Below are 23,475 nucleotides of genomic sequence, written 5' to 3' on the forward strand. Positions count from 1 at the left end.
TGAGGTATGGAAAGCTGCTCTGTAGCAGAGGAGCCTTCCTCCTGTGATCTCGCTCACCTCCGTGTTATTGTTACTGGCTGCTGTCAGAATGATTTTGTTCTTAATTAGTGTCCCCGGCCCAGCCTGTGTTTAGCCACCGGCACACGGATCCAGCACTCCACCCGCTCCTTCCTCCCAGTAATGAGCAAAACAGCCTCCAGCTGTGGAGCGGGGAAAGCTCGTGCTAATGCAGCCGAGGAGAGAGGGGGAGATGAATGTGTCTGTGTCTCTGCTGGTGAGCCAGAGGGAGGGGATGGAGGGAATGGAGGTGTGATGGAAGGGGTGGAGGGGACGAAGATGATGGAGGTGGAATGGAGGTGTGGCAGAGGTGATTCAGGTGTGAGGGAGGGGATGAAGGGGATGGAGATGACAGAGGTGATAGAGGGAATGGAGGGGATGGAAAGGTGACAGAGGGGATGGAGGTGTGATGGAGGGAATGGAAAGGGGACAGAGGGGATGGAAGTGTGATGGAGGGGATGGAAAAGTGACAGAGGGGATGGAAGTGTGATGGAGGGAATGGAAAGGGGACAGAGGGGATGGACGTGTGATGGAGGGGATGTAAAAGTGACAGAGGGGATGGAGGTGTGATGGAGGGGATGGAAAGGTGACAGAGGGGATGGAGGTGTGACAGGTGATGGAAAACATTTAGCAGCAGTGATGGAGACACGACAGAGGACATGCAGCAGCAGCAGGAATACATATGTGAAGGGCGTGATGAGGGTGGGACAGCGGACATGTGACAGCTGCGATGGAGCGGTGACAGAGCTCACAGAGGCGACGGAGGTGCGATGGAGGTGGTGGGGACATGCCGACAGCCATGGAGGGGCGGGGGTATGCGTGACAACGGTGTCAGCGGGGCATGGGGAGGCGGGACGGAGACGGCGGGTGTGTGGCAGAGGTGACAGAGGTGACAGAGGTTGCAAAGGGCTCAGGACAGCTCGCCCGCGCCGCGGGAGCGCGGGCACTGCGCATGCGCCCGGCGCGGCGGCCCCGCTCCTCTCTATGGTCCCGCCGGCGGCCGGAGCGCCGCGCGAGGGGGCGGTGCCGGAAGTGGCGTCAGGCCGAGCGTCGCCGAGGCGGAGGGGCCGCTGTGAGGCGGGAGCGGCGACGGAGGGTGAGGGGGAACGGGGGGCGGCAGCGGGACGGACACCTCGGCCCGGCACGCCAGGGGGTTCGGCGGGGGCGGGCTGGGGTGCGACGGGACCTTCCGAGAGGGCTGGGCCTCGTGAGGCGCGGCTGAGGTGCCAGGGCCTGGCCGGCCTGCTCGGGCCGTGGTAGCCAAGGGGGCGGGAGGCCTGCGGGGCGCCTGTGCTCAGCTGTGGGGACCCCTCTGCTTGTCTGTGGGGGGCCCCGTGTTAGCCTGTGGGGGGGAGGGCTCGTGTTTACTTTTGGGGGGGCCCTTGTGTTTACCTATGGGGAACCCTTTGTTTACCTGTGGAGAGGGTCCCTGTGTTTACCTATGGGGAACTCTTGTGTTTTCCTATGGGGATCAGGGCAGCCCACCCCCATCCAGCCCTGGCATAGTTTAGTTTATATTTGCACTCAAACATAGAATTTTTTTTTTTTTTTTTTGCTAAAAGGAGGGTCTTATTTTTAGAAAGGATCTGTGTAAGGTGATGACGTGTGCTGAACTCTTTCCCTTATTTCCTAAGGGGCATTAAAAAAAAAAAAAAAACAAAACAGGAGAGGAAATGAAATTTTAGTTTTGCTACAGGTTCTCAGGGATGTGTTATCTGTTTTGAGAGTGCTTTTTATCAGCCATCACCTTGGGATGCAGACATTGTCATCATGGGTTAATATAAATACACAGAATGGGAAGGAAAGGAGGCTGGTCCTGATGAATTTATGGCTTAGTGACCAAATTCAGTGTTTTCTGCCCTTTGAAGCATCCCTTGTTTTCAGTCCTATGAAAGTTGGGGGAAGTCCAATCCAGGGATTTTTGTTTTCCTTGCATCTTTTCCCAAGAAGCTCAGCACAGGAAAGGCTTGAAGAGAATTCAAATGCCTCTCCCAGGAATGTGATTTGTATGTTGATGTTGATCTCAGTGGGTTATCTGCCGTGTTTCTTAGAGTAAATATCAAACATATTCTCCCTCTTTGATTACAGCATGAAAGGCAAATCTATACATTTAGGAGCTTGTCATCTCTCTTGCTCTCTGGTGATGCTAGTGAGCCTGTCACCTCCCTGTGTTCTGAGGAAATCTCAGATCAAAGGATGTGTTTAGCTGCTTCCAGGTGTGTTGGGGCTGCACATCTGACTAAACAAATTTGATGTTTTTGTCCCTGATTCTGGTGCTGGAAAGCAGAGCAACTTTTTTTTTTTTTTCCCCTCTCATTTATTTAATTGTGGCAGTGACACTAATAATCCAGGCTCTGCAGAGCATGGAGACTTTTGTCCTGGACTCCAGTGTTTGGGATTTTCCCTCCTTCTGTGTCTCTCTGTTCCCTTAAAGGTTTTGGTTTTCACTTGCACGTGCAGGGATCAATTATCTCACTGTGATTGTTCACAGAAGCTGTTCTGCCCCCGCTGTTCATATGCCAAAATTTTAAACAGGGAAGTGAAGATAAATTCCCTTTTTGAACTCACAGGGAGAATGTTCTCAGGCAAGACTAAATACTCTTGGAATCTGTAAATCCTGAAATCAGTTAGTCAGACATCTGTGTTATCGTCACAAAGCCCCTCCAGGCATCTTCCCTCTCCCTGGGGTCGTTGGTGTCCATAGGGATGCTGTTTCCTCCCTGCAAAGGCAGGAAAAGCTGGCAGACCCAGAGCCTGGGTGGGAGCCGGGGTGACGGGCCGGGGGATGCGGCTGATGCTAACTCAGGTTGTCACTTTTCTGCCTCTTCTTACAGGCTGGGCTGTGTCTCTTTACAGCAACTGTGTGCCAGAAATATGGCTACAGACTGGCTTGGGAGCATTGTGTCAATTAACTGTGGAGAAAGCTTGGGAGTCTACCAAGGAAGAGTGTCGGCTGTGGATCAGGTCAGCCAGACCATTTCCCTGACACGGCCCTTCCATAACGGGGTCAAATGCCTCGTGCCAGAAGTCACCTTCAGGTTAGTGTCTGTCTCTTTTTTCCCCCTGCCTTTTTCCAGGCAAGGTCTGTTGTGGTTTGGATGTTTTGTTTTTTTTTTTCCACCTAGAAATGACCTCTTTGGCCTAAATTTCCTTACTGCTACTGAGTGCCTCTCAGGTTTGTGTTAGTTTGTGTCAGGAGATTAGTTCCTGGCTCACATTCTAGAGTGAGCCAGGCTTGGAGGTTATTTGTGGGTGAGATTCTGTGTGTATATATGTACACCTTTCTTTATTATTGTGTGTGTTCTTTCTGTTGTTAAGGTTTTGGGTAACTGAGGAGGATGACGTGCTTTTCAAAGCTTTGCCCTCAGCAGTTCTTTCCCACCAGTTCCTGGTAACACCATGCTTAAAAGGCATAAATAAGAGTCACTCATCACTGGATGTTTTCCTGTTCCCTGGAATGTTTAGTTAAGACTTTGAGTCACTGACTTTTCAATAAGATTAATTCCACAAAGTCAATACTTTTTTTCCTTGGGTTTTGAGGAGAGAGAGTGGGAGAAAAGCAATAACTACATCCTTCCAGGAGATGTGAGGAAGACTGTCTATTTTTATATCCCACTTGGATAAATACTAAGTTAAAACTAGACTTTCTGATGTATTTCTTGCAATCAATGCAAATGGAGATCTTTATAATCACTTCTTTGTTTCCTTTTGGCTTGTGCCCAGTGCTAGATAAGTTTTCTTTATAATATTTTTCTGTGGAAATGGGAAGCACCATCTTTATCTGAGCATGAACTGCACTAATCTGAGGGTGGCATTCTGTAGAAATGGATTAAAAGTAATAGAAGCCTCAAGGCTGAGAGTAATTAATTATCTAGAAAGTGTTAAATTAATGCAGATTTTTGCAGAGGTCTGGGCCAGTTGCTTCCAGTTTTTGCTTGACTGATTCCCGTTTCAGCTGAGAACAGAACCTTTCAAAGAAAATCCAGATGCAGTATAGAAGTATTGAAATGGTTTTTTGTTATTTTCGTTTAGTATTTTGATGTCTGTGGAAATATCCCGTGTGTTTCAGTATTAAAATCCTTTTATTCCCTTGTTTCTGTTGATAATGGCATCAGAACAATCCCACCATACAATGCTGGATGTTTTTCTTTAGGAGTTTTTTTTTTTTGCAAAGGTACCTGGAGTGCTACATTCCTGAACGTCTGCTTTTCTTGTCCTGTTTTTAGGGCAGGTGACATTACTGAGCTGAAGATTCTGGAGATCCCAGGGCCAGGGGACAGCAGAAAATGTGGGGATCTGCAGCAGATGGAAACAGGCATCCCTGGGGTTGGGTGCCAGGTGGGGCCCAGTCAGAACGGCACCGGGAAAGTGTTAAAGAAGCCCATCTCCAGCAGTGCTCCACAGAATATCCCAAGGAGAACAGACATGAAGAATCAGGATATTATCATCTCTCCACAGCAGCAGTGCTCCAAGAGCTACATGGATCGACACCTGGAAGCGCTGACTCAATCCAAAAGCTTCCGTCGCAGGCACAATTCCTGTGAGTCTGTGTGTTATCCTGCTACTTTCCTTTTTACCTGCCTGAGTTACTGCTGCAACATCTTCCCTTCTTCAGCAAGAACTTTGCAAACGGGGCTGGGAATTTTCCCTGACTCACCCTGTGTGTTATTCTGAAATAGAGTGTATTTCTACATACATAAAAAATGTCTGATGCTAATTCAAAGATTTCCCCATTCTTGCTGTCTTTCCTGTTTGAAAATTGCACTGTTTCCAGGCTCTTCTTTTTCTTTAAAAGGAACTGGAAACAAAACTATCAAGCTTTTCTATTTAAAGCCTGATTACCCATAACCTATTACAACATCACCCTATACATAATTACAAATGTTTTTTTTGCTGTGCTGTTGAAAATACAAATTAATGAGGATGATCCCAAAGTCAAACATCTTTTATTCTTGTTTCTCTTGATAAAATCTTCAAAATTGGGCCCAAACTGGGTTTTTCAATTTTTTTTTTTAATCAAAGCCCCCTGAGAGATCCTGCTTTCCAGATCTTCATCATCCAGTTATTGAAATGTCAGTATATATCAAGCATATTTCCATGACTTAATTGTTGAAGCATCAGTGTGTATCCAGTGTATTTCCATGACTTCAATTTCCCCCCTTCCCCCTTGTATTTAGGAAAGAAACAAAACCGAGGTGGGGTGGGTGAGTTAAAGAGGTCAAAGGCTGTATTTTTATGGAGAAATTCCTAGACCTCTGGAAGTCTTTCTCCCCCACCAGCAGCTGGATTATTTTCACCCCTTCCAGGGTGTCCAGAGGGAGCAGAGAGTGCTTCAGCCCACAAATACCTTGTGTTGGGTTTGCATAAGCAGAACAACAGGTCACATTTTATTTTACAGACTTTGAAACAAGTTGAGCGAGGTCCTAGCTGTAGATTGTTAGCTTGTATTCCTTTTGGAATAAAGGAGGTAGAGAAATGATCTCTTACCCTCTAAAATGTGTGTATTTGGAGGGTAGGGTGAGTGATGCATGAGTGTTGGGAGGGGGATGGGGATGGTCCTGGCTTTGTGGAGACTGTGGGTGCAGGTTTCTGGGGAAGAATGGGCTGGCGTGTCATGCAGAACTTCAGTCATACAGGGCTTAATACAGCTGAAAGTTGACCTCTCGTTGGCCTTTAGCGTGCCGAGCCAGGGACAGAATTCCCCCTTTGGAGTACTTGTGTGACAGGAATCAATAAACAACAAATACCAACACAGATTTCCCAACAATGGCTCTGGTGCCGTGCTGGCACCAGGCTCGTTGTGCCAGGGCTGGCGGGAAAAGCTCCCTCAGGGATCCTGCAGGAACACAGCCAGCTTGCTGGAGACTTTACATTTGCTTGTGTGCTATACTTGAAAAGTTTGGTTTTTTTTTTCCTTAGAAACAAAAAAAGCCCAGGAAGGGTTGTTTATCTTTTGAGGGAGGTGCTTTTCTGTGTGGTGCAGAGCTGCCAGCTTGCTGTGTGCTGCTCTCCTTAGTAAGCTTCATTCAGGGCAGAGGCTCTGGAAGCTGTGATCTGAAAGGAGCTGGACTAGGAGATCTGGCTTTCTGTAGCCTGACTTTTCCCTTTCCTCCCCTTGCCCTTTTTCTTGGCTCTTTTCTTTTCCCTGAGTGCAACCAGGTGCCTGATTTTCCCGTCTAAAAGATGATGCTTTAAGGGGAAGACTCCTACTGTGGTCACAGCTTGTTGGAGGCCCCTGCCACATTCTGTGCAACTTCTGTTGGGATATTGCAAGGCAGTCAGTAAAAAGCCATCTGGCTGTGTGGGTCGGCAGTATTCCAGAGCTGGCATCCATCGGTGTGGATTAGGGAGCTGCCCACCACAAAGCCAGCATGTTTTGATGTGGTACGCTCTTGGCTCCCATTCATTGTGGCTGCAGGGGAGTCCAGGGAGCTTTCCAGCCATTGTTCTCCCAGCCTTGCTGGTGCAGCCCTTTATTCCATTGGCATTTACACAGTGCTAACATCAGCTGCTCCTGTCCCCACATTGTGCTTTCCAGGTCAGCTGAGGGGAGCGTGGAGTTGTCTGCAGAGGAATCTGGCAAGGAGTGTAACAGGATCAACCTGAGTTGCCCTAACCCTTGGTGCTGACACAAGAAGCAGGCATGTTTTGCCCTTGTGGCATTGTAGGCTCTGGCTTATTCTAGAGTCCCTTGGCTATTGCTTTGACCTGCAGTTTCTGAGTTTTGAGGGAACTTGTTTTGCTGTGTTTTCATTTCTCATTTTCATTCGTCGTAGCAGCAACAGCAGATGTGATTCTGTTGTCAGCAGTGTCAGTTTATAGCTCCATACCAAGCTGTGTCCAGCTTTGGAGTGGTTTATGTGTCACCTTTGGTTTGGGAGCTCTTTATCTAGGACAGATGGGAAGTTGTTATTGAAAAGCTTTCAAAACTATGCACGTAAATGAGTGGTTGCAGTGTGCCTACTGGAATTCTACTTGCCAGAAAGCCTTACCCTTTCCCCTCTCCTAAATCATGTTTTGTCACCAGCAATTCTAGAATTCTGCTGTCTGTCCTTCAGTGACAAAAGGTGTATTGTAGTCTCTCCTCACTGAAGAGGGGTGTTTTGGGTATTTTTCTTTACGAGGAATGATGACTGACTGCAAAGCCTTGAAGATTTGGAGTCTTGCTGTGGGGTCTGGAAAAGCTTTCAGGTTAGTCACTGTAACAGTTCTCTAGAAAAATCAAGTCACACACTGTCTAAAATAGAGGAAAAATCCCTAACTAGCATTCCTAGCTAGGAATAAAAGTACATATTCTTAGCTGACTTGCATGGCGTAAGTTAGATGTGTTTAAGCTGGACTTGTCTGCACCTAGAAAGGAGACAGGTAACTTGAAGGTTGCTTGTGGAGTTTGTGCCTGTTGCATTGCAGATCTTTTGGGATGTTTTCTGAGTCTCCTTAGATGACTTAACGTTGTTTGTTTCTGTGTTATCAAATGGATTATCTCACACTCATTTGTATAAATCCCTCACAAAAGTAATCATGTTAAACAACTAGAAATATTTCAGTAGAGTAAGCAGTTTTGGCTTGATAACTTACTCCATCTGTTGGACACTGTTGGTGATTCCTGTAATTGCAGGAAATGGCCTGAAATATTTTGTAGTAATTGCAAATTTAACACTAGGAATGACAAACATATTAATATTGTCTAAACCTGAACAATAATGTAAGAAATAAGCAAGTAAAGGGATATGTTGACCTTGTAATTGCATATTTCTATCAGTCGATCTCCAGCCATAAGCAGGAGACTTTCATCAGTCTCACTCCAGAGAATTTGGGCTTTCCCAATGACTTGTGGTTGGAAAGAAGTGTACCTCAACATGAAAGGTGATGAATAAGTAGGATAACAAAACAGGAATGAGGGAATGGACTATGTAATTCAGAAATGATAGCAAGGGTGAGGAAAAAGAGATCCTTTATATTCACAGTTTGAAGTTCTCCCTTAAAGATCGTTAATGTGAAATAAAACACACTAGTTTCTGAAGTTGAGAGAAATTCCAAGGAAGATCTTGGGCCACACACCTGGATTAACATGAGCTCAGTATAGGAGGAAAACTTGTAGATTACAGTTAGTTTATTATCTTGCCACCCATGTGATACTGCCTGGGATTAAATAGAACATGGAGAAACACTTCTGCTACTGTGGTGAAGCTTGTTTTTCTAACCTTGCTGGTAGAAAGTCCCTGAAAGTTCCTTTCCTGATGCTCTTGTTCTGTTTTCCGCTGGCTTAGCTGAGCATGAGTAATGCCAGGGATGAGGTCGACGGCTTCTTGTGGAAGCGAGTATCCCTGGAGGGCGGGGACTGTAAGCTTTAGCTCCCCTCTCTCACAAAATTTCCTGAGAAAGTGGCTTTTTCCATTTGTGACACACTTACAACCTGCCTTTCTTTTCTTTCAGGGTCATCCAGTAGCCGTCATCCGAACCAAGTGACTCCGAAGAAGAGCGGCCTGAAGAACGGGCAGATGAAGAGCAAGGACGATGAGTGCTTTGGGGACGACATCGACGAAATCCCAGACACTGATTTTGATTTCGAAGGGAACCTGGCCCTTTTTGACAAGGCAGCTGTGTTTGAAGAGATTGAAACTTATGAGAGGAGGAGTGGCACCCGTTCCCGGGGCACCCCCAGCGAGAAACCAGCTCGCTATCGGCACGACGAGAACATCTTGGAATCGGAGCCCATAGTCTACAGAAGGATTGTGGTACCTCAGAACGCTAACAAAGAATTCTGCACGGGTATGCCACGTCCCTTACTGATAAGGACCCAAACTCCTGCTTTTTTGGGACACACAGGGTGGATTTTTTTCTCCAAGGGGTGTCTGTCAGCTTAATGCGGTACAAGCAAGGGCATTTGTTCACGTGAGGTTGGATTTGTGTATCTACATACAGCCTTTATTTACAATATTTCTGAGGTAACAGATATTCAGGTAGGGCAGCAAGGTAAGTGTTTTCACAGTAGGGAACAAAACTGATGGTTGGATAACAGGAGTGGGAACTGTAGGAGAGGTGTTCAAATCCTTGCTTTGACTTCAGTAGCCTGGTGAACCACCATGGACTCGTCTGCTGGCTCTGGAGAGGGACAGAGGGATGGTCTCAGACTTTGTGCTTTCATGTTTAAAGGCAAGAGATTTCATGTGCTTCTGATACTCTTTGGGTCGTAGTTCTAACTTTCTGCGTAGCTGTAAATGCAGTTCCAGAAACACTTCTGGCTCTTCCCATCCATAATTCCAAACATTCTTTGTACAAAAGGCTTTTTATGTGAGGTCTTCCCCCCCCACTTACTGTCCACTGCTGCTGTATGAAAGATTGAACCCTGGAAGGCTGGTCTTTGTTGTAAAAGGAAAGAAGACCTTCTAGGCAGGTACTTGAGTTGAAATATTCCAGTGTATCATCGGGGGAAATTAGTTTGACTCACTGGTGCCAGCTGCTGTGCAGATGTTTTCCTGCAACTCCGATTTCTGGTCCTTGCTGCCACCAAGTCAGCTCTTGGATGGAGGAGAGGGAAGTGGGGTGAGTCAGTGAGCAGTACTCCTCAGTCAAAACGTAGGGAATGATTAATCAGCTCCTAATCCTTGGCTCTGGGGAAAGTAAGAGTTCTTATTTCGTATTCAGTAGAATTTTTTTGGCCCAACACCGGATAATGGTAATTTCACAAGGAGCCACTTATGGATGTGAATAGATTTTACTATGACAAATCTTTTTATTTCTATCCACACACAAGCTATCAAGTATAGCAGATGTGCTTTGTGCCACATTTAGCTCCTCGTAACTTAAGCCTAATTGGGATGTCTTGCCTTCGGTTTTTAGCTTGCAAAATGTAGGAGTAAAGGGAAGTTGGCATTCCAGGAACATTTCTTTTCCACATCAAAATAAAATCGAATTTCAGATCTTTTTGCAGATTCACAAACCAGCTGATATCCTGGTGGTCTGAGCAGAAGTGTGAGGAGGCCCTTGGTCTGTCATTCTTTCCCTGCCCAGAAACTCCATCTGGGGTGTGAAACGCTTCAGGAAAGGAAGCTGATGGATTTGTGATGATTTGCTGCTTTTCAGTTTTAGAAAGTATGCTTTTTTAATGGTTCTGGTGTATAACAGTATCCTAGTTTTCCATTTGTGTCATCCCTCTTCCTATTGCTCCATTCTGGTCTCGAGTGAGAGGAAAACATAGTGGGTCCTAGCAGAACTGTCCAGCTCAGTGTTGTGTTTCCAAGGATCCTTAAGGAAAAGGGAAAGAAACATGCAGTGAGACTTTTCCCTGCTGCTTTGTCTTCCACAATTCTAATACTTCCTGAGGCAGCAGAGAGAGTTCAGTATTAAGGGCTTTTTTTCTGCTTAATTTAACCTCTTACTTTTTAAATCTCTGCAAGCTTTCAGCACCTCTCTGTTGCAAGAAGCTGCACCAATGGCCTGTGTGCTGTGTGAATAAGTACCTCTTCATTTTGTATGTGATTTCCTATTTATTTGGTGGTTTTTTGTGTGTTGTTTTTTTTTTTTTAACATTTCCTACTTGTCAATCCATCTTCCAGCTGGCTTGTTTGAGAGGAGACAGGGCCTCTGTAGGTGTCTAGTCTGAAACAAAAGCTAAGCCACTGTTGGCAGCCAATCTGAGCAGAATGGCTGATACGGGATTCTAGCACTAGAATTCCTGAGAGGAAAACCACCATACAATAGGCAGCAGTAAGTAAATTGAGGGATAAAAACTAAATCCTCTTTGCTGAACTCCATCATCCTTTCCTCTGGAACTCCTGGCTGCCCGTCTGCAGCGTGCTGAGGGGAGCAGCCCAGTGAAAGGAGAAGTGTCTTGTTTTGCTCTTGGCAGGGCTGCCCAGGGAGGGTGGTCAGCGACTCCACTTGGTCACTGCAGGGTCTCACTGACCTCATTAGCCACTGTTGGCTGATTAGTCTCCCCTCTAGAATTCTGGATTTGTTTGGAAGAAAAGCTGGCCTGTCACACGACAGGCAGTGGCCTGTCGCCTGCGCTGAGCTGAGCACGTTCACAGTCCCGTGAACGGTGATAGAAGTGTCCCAGTGCTGTGTCTCGGGATATTTTTCCCACAGAGGATGACTTCCTTTGTGTCCACTGAGGAAGTTTACTTTTGCTTAGGGAATACTAATGGCCATCTAGCAAAAGCTCTTGTAAACAGTGGTAACGTGCCTGCTGTTTCTGGCAGTCAGTCGAGTGCTTTTTGTAGCAAGGCAACCCTCAGAGGGACAGTCTGCCTGGAGTAAGGATGGACTGTCTCCTGGAGAAAAAATAATCCCAATTTCTTTGTTTAGCAGCTGGGAGGAGGATGCTGAGCTGTAGGTAGCCTGCCTCTTAGTGGCTCAAAGAGCAGCTGCTGAAATTAGATGAGTGCCAAGAGCTCCAAAAGCATTTATTTTGGGTATGTCTGTGGCAGGAATTTGCCCTACAGAATTTTTTCTGGTTTCCTAAGGGAAGCTCTACTTGCAAAAAAACACTTCCTAGTTATAGAAGAAAGAAGTGCTTTGTCATTTTTTTTACCCTAGGCCAATCTGAAAAATGATTGTGTTAATAGAGCCCTGACTTAGACAGTGATTCTCTGTCTGCTGTAACAGCACAAACACTGGTGCTGTAGATTGACAGGGAGTTAATATCCAGCTCTTATCACTGTGGGACAGGAAGAAGTCTGTGAATCCCTGTGTGCTTTCTTTATGCCATGGAGCTAGGAAGTAACCAGGATGGTGCAGAGGGAAAAACAAACTGCTGAGGTCAGTTTCCCAAAAGACTCATCTGCAGGGCTTCCAGCCCGGGGTTTTATTACTGACTCAAATAAGTTGGTATGTGTAGGATAAATGCTTCAGTCCACCAGGATGCTTTTCTGAGAGCTAATTTTTTGGAGCCAGGCTGTCAAGTAGGCACAACCATGTGTTTTAGAAGTAAGCAGGGAATATTTTCTAGCCAAAAGTGAAAACCTGAAGCTAATGTGGCTTACCAGGTCTTGGATCATGACTGAGCTGAGTCCCTCCCTGGGGCTCCACATGTGAATCCCTCCTAAATACACCAGTAGTCTTGACTCTTTTGGATGCTATTGATCCATCTGTTTACTGGGAAGTGTTTAACAAAAACTACCTCCCTGGAAAGGCCAATACTTGCAGGAGGTGTGAGCTGTCTTTTTCTACTTCCAGAGCTGTCCAGATGGAGAATTTAAATGCATGTTTGGCTTAGGTCTGTCTCTGTTCCTTCTGTTGGCACTAAAACAACCTGTGTTTGAACACCACTGTGTTTTGGGATCAGGTCTGTTAGCAAAGCCAACCAACATAACTGCAGGAATGTTGTAGCTCAAAGGAGTTTGCAGAAGGGTGGAGTGTCCCAGTTCATCATCAGTGACTCTATACAGGGCAGTCTCCAGCATGCCAGGCTGTCCTCATGGTTCTCACATATGTAAGGTGTTTATTATTTCCCTGCTCTACTGGTCAGGCTTTGTCCAAAGCAGGTTCTCCTCTAGTTAACACTGTTGGTGTAGAAAATACCCCGTTTCCATCTCACGTCTCTTTTCTGGAAAATAAATGTGATTTTTTTAGACTCAGGTGCTGTCAAAGTTGTCAAGTAAAAGCAGGCCTGTGCTCAAAAAAAGGGAACTAAGTGTCATTATTTTTTTGTCCTCTCCTAACCAGACCTCAAGCCTGTCCTTCAGACAACCTTTTTTCTTCACAGTAAGGAGATGGCGAAAGAAAATATGGGCAGGCAGAACTTATGAGCCAGGATCAGACCTCAAAACTAAGGCTGGGCACGTCCAGTGAGGGTGATGCCAACAGTATGGCTTTTTCTTTGGTGTGCCATGTCCTTGACTGACTTTTCTACTCTCTGTAGCTTTTAGCTCTTCAGTATCTGGATGACTGCTTTGTGTATATTGAATGTGTGAAGTGTTCCTGGGATCTTTTGAGGAAAGTGCAAATGAAGTTTGCTTTATCCAACCGCCGGAAAAAAACAAAGTGCTCCCGGGGCAAAGTCCCTTTGTCCCTCTGATAGTTTTTTTGCTCAGCTGGAGTGAATTGTGCACTAATGCTGGGAGAGGCTGACACTGGAAGGTCAGCCAGAACTCCCGCAGAATTTGTCATAATTAAAAATAATGATGATTAATGAAAAGAAATCTAAACCTTAAAGTTGTGGAGAAAATCACTCGTGTTTGTGGGGCAACAGCTGTGTTTTGCTGAGTCTGCAGGCAGGTGATTCCAGCTTTACAACCAGCAAAGGACAGCACGAATGTCCCATCTGTCTGACGTGGACAGACCATGAGGTGTAAGACTGTCAGACCATAATGCTCTGTAACCTGGAATTTATTATTGGAATTAATGGTGTTAGTACAGCTTTCAGGAGATCCTAAGTCTAGTTCTATCTGATCTATTCCTGTATCTTGGCTGGATTTATTTTAGCAATGAACAAGAAATAGAAAATTTATTTTAGCAGAGAACTAGAGAACTGGGGAAATAGTCAAGAGAAAAAAAATAGGGCTTAACACCTTAACACTGAGCTTCTCTACCATCAACCCTCTCCTTTTTCCCTGCCCCTGCAAGCTTGGGAAGCATTTGGGCATCAGAGAATGATATTCAGGGCTTGTCTGGGAGAAAAACTCCAAATTCTTTAACATTTTGAGAGTTAGCTTGGTCCTTCTGCTGCCCTAGGGTGTTTTATCCATCCAGTGTGACTCTGCATGTCACAAAACTGTTTAGTTTATATCTGCCTTGTAGGTTTCTTTCCCAGGCAGCTGTAAAATACATTTATTTAATATTAAAAGGCCTGAGCTAATTTATTTTATTGCCTTCATTAGCAAACAATAAAGATGCCCTGTCCAACCCAAACATAATTAAAGTTGGCACGGGTTCAGTTTTGTGGCAGTAGTGTTATTGTTTGTGGGTTTACACGTCGCCTCCTTGATTGCTCTCTGCCAGAGTTTATTTAACTCCCTGAGTCTGCTTTTGATAAGCCAGTCTGACTGGTTGGACCTTGCGTGAGGGCAAAGAAGGGAAGTTCTCTTGGCATGACAGCCTGCTCCTGAGAGGGAGCAATTAGGACAAACTGGCATGCTAAATGCTGCCTCCCAGTAACCCCCTTTGATTAACCCACTGGGCACTGGGTGGCATCTAGCTAATGGTAAATGCAGTTTTACTAAAGCTGGTCGCTGAGGGAAGGATGGGGATGGGTACAGAGAAGCTCCATACTAAATTGGGTCGATACAGAACATGGATCATCTGTTTTGTTGTCCTAATTTGGGGAGTTTGTGCAAAATTTAAGCAGGGAATTTGTGGGTGGCTCAGAAGGAGTAAAAATAGAGTTTGGGAGCTCGCTGTTTGGGGTTAGCAGGTGATGTGTCCCCCTAAACTGTTTGGGGAGATCCTGACCTTGGGTCAGTCATTCCAAATCTTCCCTCAAAATCTCGCCTTGAAAAATAAGATGAAGTAGGAAAACCGTGAATGGGAGCGGGGCAGAGCCGGGGCTGCGTGACTGCGGAGAGGGCGGGTGAGCACAGGGCAGGTGCGTGACTGGAGTGACGGGCTCAGGGTTATTCATGGTTGTGAGTGTTCGGTGGCTGCTATCAGGAGTCTGGGATGGCTTTGATAATGTGCCTGCTTGCTTGGAACGAGAGCCTGGGAGCAGAGGTGACTTCATCGGCAATTAGCGTGCAAGGTCAACGGCTGCGACACGCTTGGGCCCTCACTATCTGCAAGGACTTCACCAGGGAGTCCAGGAATGAAGTCCAGGAGGACTCAGCAGTGTCTATTCCACAGCATTTTGCTGTGACCTTGCAGAAGCACCTCTGATTTGACTCTGAAAACCTCCAGATGTGCAAAAGCTCCCATTTCCGCCATAGCTTGGCTTAGTGGTTGGTGACTGGGGCATCTGGGGAAATGTGGCAGTACACATTTAATTTCTCACAGTTAAAATACATGCTGCATTTCTCATTTGAATGTGGCACTCGCTTGTTACAACTGGTTCTTGCTATGTTTTCTGTCTGCAGAGGAGCCCAAACCCACGAGTAACGGTTGGCTTTCCTCCCGGAGCGGATGTGTGGGCTGTGGCTGTTCCCCTCTGAGCTCGTAGTGCTGCAGAGTGTTTTCACTGCGCCATGTCACATTGCCACGGTTCTTTCCCATTAGCACAGGCAGTCCAAACCCAGTTGGGCTGCCATGAGCACCCGGGAGGCCTCTGTCACCTCCAGTTCAGAGGTGGGAGTGGCTGGTGGGAGTGTGATGGTGACCCAGGGCTGCTGGGTGGTGAAAACTGGAAAATGGAGAAGAGAGAAGCTGATGGAGGGATTGAGTTCATGCTTTGACCTGATGTTTGGCGTTGTGCCTGAGCTGTAGCAGGTGTCGGTTTGAGTCCTGGACCTTTTTGACCCATGGTGCCTAACTCCTGTGCACCTCATCTGCCTGTCCCAGAGTCGAAGCTGACAGCTGGACTCAGCTGGGATTCCTTGCTTAGCTTGGAATGATATGAAGAGAAGAGGCTGAGAGCTTTTCCTGCTGCAGCTGTGCTCCAGCTATGTGGCCATCCCATATGGGAAGGGCATTAATCTGTTCTGCTCCTTAGCTGGGAGATAGTTAAAGACATCCAGAACTTGCAGGATACTTGAAGGGAAGAATTGGGTGTGCTTCTGATTCCACGTAGTGGGAGTCCTCAAACGCAGAGCAAAGGGGTTGGAGATCAGAATTATTTTGGAGAAAAGTTAGAATAAAGAGGCTGATTGCTGTGGCTGAAGATATTCAAGGGTATGCTGTTTAAATCAGGTATTAGGAAGAAATTCTTCCCTGTGAGGCCCTGGAACAGGTTGCCCAGAGAAGCTGTGGCTGTGCCATCCCTGGAAATTTTCAAGGCCAGGTCAGACAGGGCTTGGAGCAACCTGGTCTAGTGGGGGGTGTCCCTGCTTGTGGCAGGGGTGGAATAAGATGAGCTTTAAGGTCCCTTCCCACCCAAACCATTCCATGACTCTGATATCTGGCTGGGTGATGCAGCTGTTTCTCACCTGTTCCTCAGGTTTTGCATTCTCTCTCCAAACACCATCAGTAATTCTTTCCAGTTTTCTTGTCTTCTGCTATTCAATAACCACCAAAAAATCCCTGTGGCTCCCCTTGGCACAAGCTGCCTTTTGATGGCAAGTAATCCTCTGTGTTTATTTCCAGGAGAGTTTGCAGATGCTGTGGTGGGGTTCATTTATGTGTAATCAGTGCCAGCTTGGCCTGCTTCGAGCAGGGAAGTATAAAGAATCATCCCAAACAGTTACTCAGGGAGTGGGAAGGATGTATCCCTGACTACTTCAGGCGCTGTTCTCAGCACTTAACAAAACCTCTCTTCTTTGTTTTCCCTTGATCCACATGCTGGAGCATTTCCTGGCTTGGTAGGCCAGGCTGTCAGAAATGCCTGGGAATTATTTCTGCAGGGTTTGTTCTTTGATCATTTCCCTGCTGCTGTAGTGTGTCGTGATCCAGCTGTTGTGTCTGGAGCAGCCCTTCTGGCACGGAACAGCTCAGGGAATGCCTGCCTAGTAAATGTGGGATGACTTGTTTTGCTGTGATATGTGGGGACCAATGTCAGGAAGCAAAGCACATCCAAGCTTTTTCTGATAGGAAATCTGCTTCACAGCTTCTCTTCTGACTTTCACAGTGCTCAGGAACACTTTATGTGTGGGTTAAAGCACTGGTGGCCTGGAAACCATTAAGAAAAAACTTAATATTCCATCTGTAAGTCACAAAAGCCTTCTCAGTGAATGTGTTGCTAAAATTGCCTGCTCAATTTTGTGGAAGCATGTTATTTTAAGCCCAGCAGTTGTGTTTAGCTGTCTCTGCTTCACTCAGAGTAGGCTGATGCACTAATTTGGATTCGTTTGATGGTCTCGGGAAGAATCTGGAATACTGGGGGAAGCAGACCCTTGGTAACAGCTAATAAGCTTTTTCACTGCCATTGTTTCTGTCTCTGATTGTCCCCATTTCTGTCCCCCTCCCCTCTTTTTGAACCCTAGACTCCGGGCTGGTGGTTCCAAGCGTGTCCTATGAGCTCCACAAAAAGCTGCTCTCGGTGGCAGAGAAGCACGGGCTGACTCTGGAGCGGAGGCTGGAGATGACGGGAGTGTGTGCCAGCCAGATGGCCCTAAGTCTCCTCGGGGGACCCAACAGGTAAATATTGTTCCACTAAAGGTGAGCTACAAGGCTGAGAGGTTTCCTCTAAGGTCACTGGCATTTGGGTGCCTGCTGCCAAAGGGCTTCTTTTTCGCTCCTGCATCCCGGGAGTGTCTCTTGACTCAAAGCAGAGGGAGATGAGATTTTTCTCTCCCCTTACTGGGAATTTTTTCAGGGAACTGAGCTTTGCACAGGTGTTACCTGAGGCAGATTAAGCCACTGCAGAATATCTAATGAGCTCCTCCTGTTTGCATGTAAATAAACCTTCCCTTTGTTGTTTTTACATGCTACGATTTAATGATATCAATAAAACCAGAAGACAGCTCATGAAAACCAAGTGCTGCTTAGCTTTTTGCAGGGCTAAATTAGCTTTTCAGGGATTTGCACCTCACCTGAGAGCATCCTGCTCTTTTGGAGGGCTGTTTGCAGCAGGTTTGGAGTGCACTTACTGCTTTTTGCATGAACAAACCTGCTGACTCTTTTGAAGAGCCTTCTCTGTGCCTGCACTTCCGTGGTCATTGATGTGGGTAGAAATTGCACCTGCGTTATGTTGTTGATAGCTGCTCCAAATTACTTGCTCTTGACATGAAAGTTAACCCTGAAACCCCCATCTGTTTATTCAGTAGTACTTTCTGAGGACCTGATCATTTGATGCAGAGCAGTAAGTGATGACATACAGGCAACACTGACCCTGTCAGCTGAAATTCCTGCTGTAAGCCCTGATGGCTTCCAGGCCAAATTAACTTTATTCTGCAGTTGATAATGCTTAGGGAGTAGAAATCATTTCTGTTTTTTAATTGTGACTCTTCTGATGGGGAAACTCACCCCATATGTTTAAGGCTGGATAGTCAGCTTTCTTCTGCAGTCAGAGACCTTGGGACCTTGTGCTCTCAGCTGGAGGTGCAAGGAAGTCACGAAGGGAATGAGAAGACAAGGCTGTAGGAGCCTACCAGTATCTGAAGGGACCTACAAGGAAGCCAGGGAGGGACTCTTCATCAGGAACTGAAAGAGTGGAAATTTAGGTTAGATATACAGAAGAAATTCTTCTCTGTGAGGGCGATGAGGCCCTGGCACAGATTCCATCCCTGGAAGTGTTCAAGGCCAGGTCGGACGGGGCTTGGAGCTACATGGTCTAGTGGAAGGTGTCCCTGCCTGTGGCAGGGGGGTGGAACAAGATGATCTTAAAGGTCCCTACAACCCAAACCAGTCTGTGATTCTATGAACCTGCAAGCAGAGCAGCTCTCTACTGTCAGCACCACGCAGGGATGTGGGTTCCTTCTTCACAGCGTCGTTGGAAGATTTGCAAAACACCTGGCAATTTGCATTTTACTGATTGGTGGTTTTTGTTTTTTGTTTTTTTTTTTTTAAATTCCTCATGCAGGAAGAAGGCAGGAGGCTTTTGGGTTTATCAACAGTCCCTTTTGTCTGTGTTTCAGGCTGAACCCCAAGAACGTGCACCAGCGGCCCACGGTAGCGCTGCTGTGCGGCCCCCACGTGAAGGGGGCCCAGGGGATCAGCTGCGGGCGGCACCTCTCCAACCACGACGTCCACGTCATCCTTTTCCTCCCCAACTTTGTCAAGATGCTGGAATCCATCACCAACGAGCTGAACCTTTTCAGCAAGACACAAGGCCAGCAGGTGTCCAGCGTCAAAGGTAAGTGGCCGAGGAGCAGATGGGTTCTCTGGCGCGTGGCTCCCTGGTGCCTGCCCGCTCCCCTGGCACCATCTAGTGGCACTGCCGCGGCTGGGTGGCTGCTCAGAGGCTGGAGGGACAGCAGGCACTCCAACAGTGGAGCAGTTGTGCTGCTACAGATGTTTCTGGTCGGAACAAACATGGAAGAGCTGCTGTATTGATCTGAGTGAGAGCAGCCATTCTTGTAGGATAAGGGCCTACCTTGTTCAGCATGTCGAAACTGTGAATGAATGAGCATGCAGCTGCTGCTGCTAAACAGGAGGCAGCTTTGCTGAGCTAGTCCCAGCAGCTGTCAGAGTTCCTGTTTCAGTATTCCACAGAATAAACTGAGCCCCTGTGAGTGCCAGCTTCTGAGTGTCATTTCACCAGTTGTTTTTTCCAACCTGGTTCATTTAGACCTGGGAGAAACAAACCTGGGAATTAGGGCCGATCCTGGGCTGACAGAGCTACTTGCCTGTTACAAAACATTATAAAAGGTTTGAATGAATTTCCCAGAGAAGCTGTGGCTTCCCCATCCCAGGTTGGACGGGGCTTGGAGCAACCCAGTCTAGCGGAAGGTGTGGCAGGGGGATGGAATGAGATGAACTTAAAGGTCCCTTCCAACCCAAACAGTTGCATGATTTTGCACCAAGGACTTTGTGGTCTGTCAGGTAAGGGCAATGCAGCAGATGGTGGGAATGCAGCAGATGTGATACAGAGCAGGTGAGTGCAGAGAGCTACAGAGCTTGGTGGGGCAGGCAGCAGTGCAGCACACCAGCTTCCTTTCCATAGCAGAGGTAGTTGGTATGTTCCAGAAAAACAGCCTTATTTTTCAGCTTGTGAAATAGAATATGGTCCTTTTGTCACGGAAAGAGAGCACTACTGCTTCCCTGGGCTGCCTGGACTGGTGAGCTCAGCAGTATTGGGACTGCTCACATGCTGACCACTCGATGTGATTTTTGTACCTGAGAGGTACACCTGCGGGTGTTCCCAGAATGTTAAAGAGCTGTTCAATATTGATATTGGTATTTTTTGAGGAGGATGGCAATAACAGCTGGTAAGGCCAGACTGTGCAGCAAGACTGGATGCTGGGGGCAAACCCAGAAATCTTTTAGCAAAGCAAAGAGGGGAGACACCAATGAGCCTTCATGGTTTCAGCTTGTTCTCAGCGCTCAGCGGCGTTTGTGTTTCTTTCAGACCTCCCAGACACCCCCGTTGACCTAGTGATCAACTGCCTGGATTGTCACGAAAATGCCTTTTTGAGGGATCAGCCTTGGTACAAAGCAGTTGTGGACTGGGCCAACCAAAACCGGGCCCCCGTCCTCAGCATAGACCCCCCGATCAGCGAGATGGAGCTGGGCATCGACGCCAAGTGGTCGCTGGCCCTGGGCCTGCCCCTGCCCCTGGGCGAGCGCGCGGGCCGCGTGTACCTCTGTGACATTGGCATTCCCCAGAAGGTCTTTCAGGAAGTGGGAATAAACTACCACTCGCCCTTCGGCTGCAAATTCGTCATCCCCCTGCACTCCACTTAGAGCCCGTCCCGGCTCAGAAGGGAGAGAAGACGGGAGGAGGAGCTCTGTCACATAAGCTGTCCGGTGGGTCCTGGCTGGTAAACTCATGACGCCTTAAGGATGTGAAGTTCTGGAGAGCTTGCCTTCCAGAAGAAATGTTGTGTATTTAAAAAAAAAACAAAAAATAGAATAATCATAAAATGAACCAAAAAAAAAAAAAAAAAAAGAAGCGAATGTTCCTGCAAAGCTGTTTTCATTCTCTTGTGCCATGGGATGAAGGAACGTGCAGGAAGATGGTGTCTGTCCCCGGCAAAGGTGGCTGTTGTGGCCCAGGCCCGGCTGGGAGGTGGTACACATAAGGGTAGTTTGGAGCTTTGAGATGTGTTTCTGGTCCTTCTGGTTGGATATTCCCAGCAAGGACATCCTGGTGGGAACAGTACCCCTTGATTGTGTAGAAATCCCTTCTTTTGAGGGAGAATCTGTTTTGGTTCCGGTATTCTTTTTGACTCCCCCTCCCATTTTGTGTTCTGGAAGGCAGGTGTAGCTTTCTCTCCCTCCCTCTCCAGGCCCTCATGGAGAGCATTCCCTCTTCAGAAAGCTTGTGTCAGGAGCCAGAGGCTCTCAGGTCACACATGCTCTGGGAACACTGATGTCCTCAGCTAGGCCTTACTGCTTATATACTGTTGGCTTTTCTTTGTTCACTTTGTGGGTGAAGCTCAGGCCTGTGGGCTTGAGGTGTGTTATGGAAAAGAACTTTTCCAGGATACTTGTGGGGTTTGGATTTGTTTCTTTTATTCTTTCTTCTTTTCTGGCACAGTGAGTGGCTGAACCAGGGAAAGGAGAGTGAAGCAGAGCAGTGTTGCTCTGGGTCTGTTGCACGGTGTATGGTGCAGGTGAAGTTTTGGGTAAGTTCCTACTGTGCTTCCAGTATCCCTCTTACATTTGGTAGGGCTTGGGAAGTAGCTCATGGATCCGTTCATACCCTTTGGAGTCAAAGGCTTCATGTAGGGTGGGCTTGTGGGTGTGTCTGTGCTGGGAACCAGCCTGAGGAAGGACTTGGGTCCTGTTTGCTGGCAGGAAATGGTGTGGTGAGAACTGCTGCGGTCCTGGAGGGGTATGGCAGGGGGTTCTAGGCTGAATTTCCATAGGGAGTCTGTTTTAGTGGTGCACTGTCTTCCCGTGCACTGTTGGGAAGCACTGGGTTATTATTCCCTCTGTTCATTTTGCTGGCCCACTGGAGCCTTGGTGCAGTGCCTGGAGCAGGGATGAGCTGAGGAACCATTAGCTAGCTGGCTTTGGGAATCAGCTTAGTACTGGCATCTAGTGTGCCCCATGAGGGCTCTGTGCCTGGCAGCTGAGCCAGGGAAGCGCTGGAGATGCAGAAGGTGCTGTAAGGCCAAACTGTTCCTTTGGAGGAATCGGGCTGATGCCGTGAGTGTGGGCAGTGCTTGAAGCTCTGCTGCTCTTCTCATACCTTGTGTGTCCCCAGGGCTCCTGCAAGCGCCTAAACCTTGCACAGGCCCTGCTCTGGCATCTGGGAGAGCTTCAGACCTTCCAACGGTGCCTTTGTCCAGGGCAGCCAGATCCCTGTGGAGGCTGAAGCACAGGAACATGTGGGTCCAGTGCCTGGACCACACCAAAACTATGGACTCAATGTGCTCTGGTCTGACTTAGTCAGACACTCCTCTTTCTCTTTCCTCTGCTTGGAATAAAGGCAAGGGGTATCAAAGGAGGAGGGAAGAGCCTTCCCTAGTTGGAAAGCAGCAGTTAATGAATGAATATAGCCTGGAGGGACCCAGGAGGCTGAGTGCTGGACTCACCCTGCAGCCCCCGAGGTCTCTCCCCCTGCACCTCACCATATCTACCTCAGCAGGACCGAGGGCTCTGTCCTTGCTGGCTGGAGCCCTGGTTCCCCTCAGCTGCTTTTGGAGAGGCTCAGTGACTCGGCAGTGCTGGGATAGAGGGTGGCCCTGCCCTCGAGCTGTTCCTCTCCTGTGGACAGGGCAAAGCATCATTTGTGGCATTTACCAAGCTGTGGTTCTTTCTGACTGGGACAGGACAGCAGTGTGGTGGTTATTTATGACACAAACACAAGGTTTCCTTCTGCCTTTCTTGGTTTTTCAGCTGTTTCCACTTCCTCAGATCTTATATTTGGAAGCAACAGTGGGTTAAAAAGGTTGTTGCTGTAGTCAATGTTAGCTTTAGTCTCCTTATTTTCACTCTCTTTGCTCAAGACACTCAATAAGAGACTTGCTGGTTCAATTTCTTCTTTCTGTAGGTTTTTCTTGCCCTTTCTGGGCAAACTCTTTCTGGGTTTGGCTGTTGTACTGTAGCTTGTACCCACAGAGCAGTAACAGGCCACTGGCTGAAGTTACCTGCCTGGAAGGCACTGAGCAGGTAAAATGCAGAGATTGAGTTCTGGGAAGCACTGAGGCCCTGTGTGTTGCCAGTCTTGCAATGGTTCCCCACGTTTAAACAAAAAATAAAATGAAGTAAAGTGAACAGTGTTGCACAACAGGAGGGTGCAGACCCTCATGTAAGGAAAGGGATTCCCAGTCCTGACCAGTGCAGTGTTTAGGGCACAGTAGGCAGCTCTGGGCTGTTTTAATGTCACAGCGTGCTCACTTTCTGGTAGAGTTGGGTATTTGGCTGTACTTCCCCTCACATTCAGATGTTTCTTGAGGAAGTACTGGCTTCCCACACCTGAAACACATGTGAGATGTGAGCTCTTCTGGAGCACTCAAAGACCCAGAAAGTGGTCTAGGTCCCTTCTTCCCCCCTGTCTCCTACCTTGCCGGTTAATTCAAAGAATGGAACACTTTTTTTTATCTGTGTTTGGGATAGTTTCTATTCCCAACCTGCCCCACCATCATAGGACCTGCCCCAGAGTACTGCTCTGGTCACAGACACATGAAGATCACTGCGCTGTGGCACTGCTTGATATTCCATTTGTGACCTAATGTTTGTAATGACCAATTCCTGCCACTATGGGGGATTCCCTGAAATAAAGTGCAACTATTCATGTGTGCTATTGTGTGCAGCTATTTATTCTGCTCTGATTCTAGAACC

At 47.4% G+C, this 23,475-nt stretch overlaps 2 protein-coding genes across 3 annotated transcripts in view; both read left to right on the forward strand.

The window, feature by feature from the left end:
* The window catches only part of LOC127462086 (actin, cytoplasmic type 5), a 139,231-nt gene that overhangs the window by 64,723 nt on the left and 51,033 nt on the right, over positions 1-23,475 (forward strand). The window lies entirely within an intron of this gene.
* On the forward strand, positions 1,038-23,435 carry EDC3 (enhancer of mRNA decapping 3). 2 transcript variants are annotated; one of them, XM_051770394.1, is made up of 7 exons: positions 1,038-1,153; positions 2,914-3,095; positions 4,284-4,597; positions 8,494-8,829; positions 17,067-17,220; positions 18,660-18,877; positions 20,093-23,435. In XM_051770394.1, the coding sequence occupies exons 2-7, from the start codon at positions 2,932-2,934 to the stop codon at positions 20,425-20,427; spliced, it is 1,521 nt and encodes a 506-aa protein (XP_051626354.1). In that variant the 5' UTR covers positions 1,038-1,153; positions 2,914-2,931; the 3' UTR covers positions 20,428-23,435. The 2 variants fall into 2 exon arrangements, with proteins under 2 accessions (XP_051626354.1, XP_051626355.1); XM_051770395.1 differs by having other exon boundaries at positions 1,084-1,153; positions 2,892-3,095.

Source organism: Manacus candei, unplaced genomic scaffold, assembly GCF_025592945.1.
Source record: "Manacus candei isolate 608988 ecotype Guabito, Panama unplaced genomic scaffold, ASM2559294v1 h1tg000119l, whole genome shotgun sequence".
NCBI classification, from domain to species: Eukaryota; Metazoa; Chordata; class Aves; order Passeriformes; family Pipridae; genus Manacus; species Manacus candei.

What these genes read in the sequence shown, in the direction of transcription:
- EDC3 (XM_051770394.1), top strand. Translation starts at nt 2,932, where the DNA reads ATGGCTACAGACTGGCTTGGGAGCATTGTGTCAATTAACTGTGGAGAA. An exon ending in CCGTCGCAGGCACAATTCCT is followed by an intron (nt 4,598 to 8,493) that starts GTGAGTCTGTGT and finishes CTTTTCTTTCAG; the next exon opens with GGTCATCCAGTAGCCGTCAT. An exon ending in TAACAAAGAATTCTGCACGG is followed by an intron (nt 8,830 to 17,066) that starts GTATGCCACGTC and finishes TTTGAACCCTAG; the next exon opens with ACTCCGGGCTGGTGGTTCCA.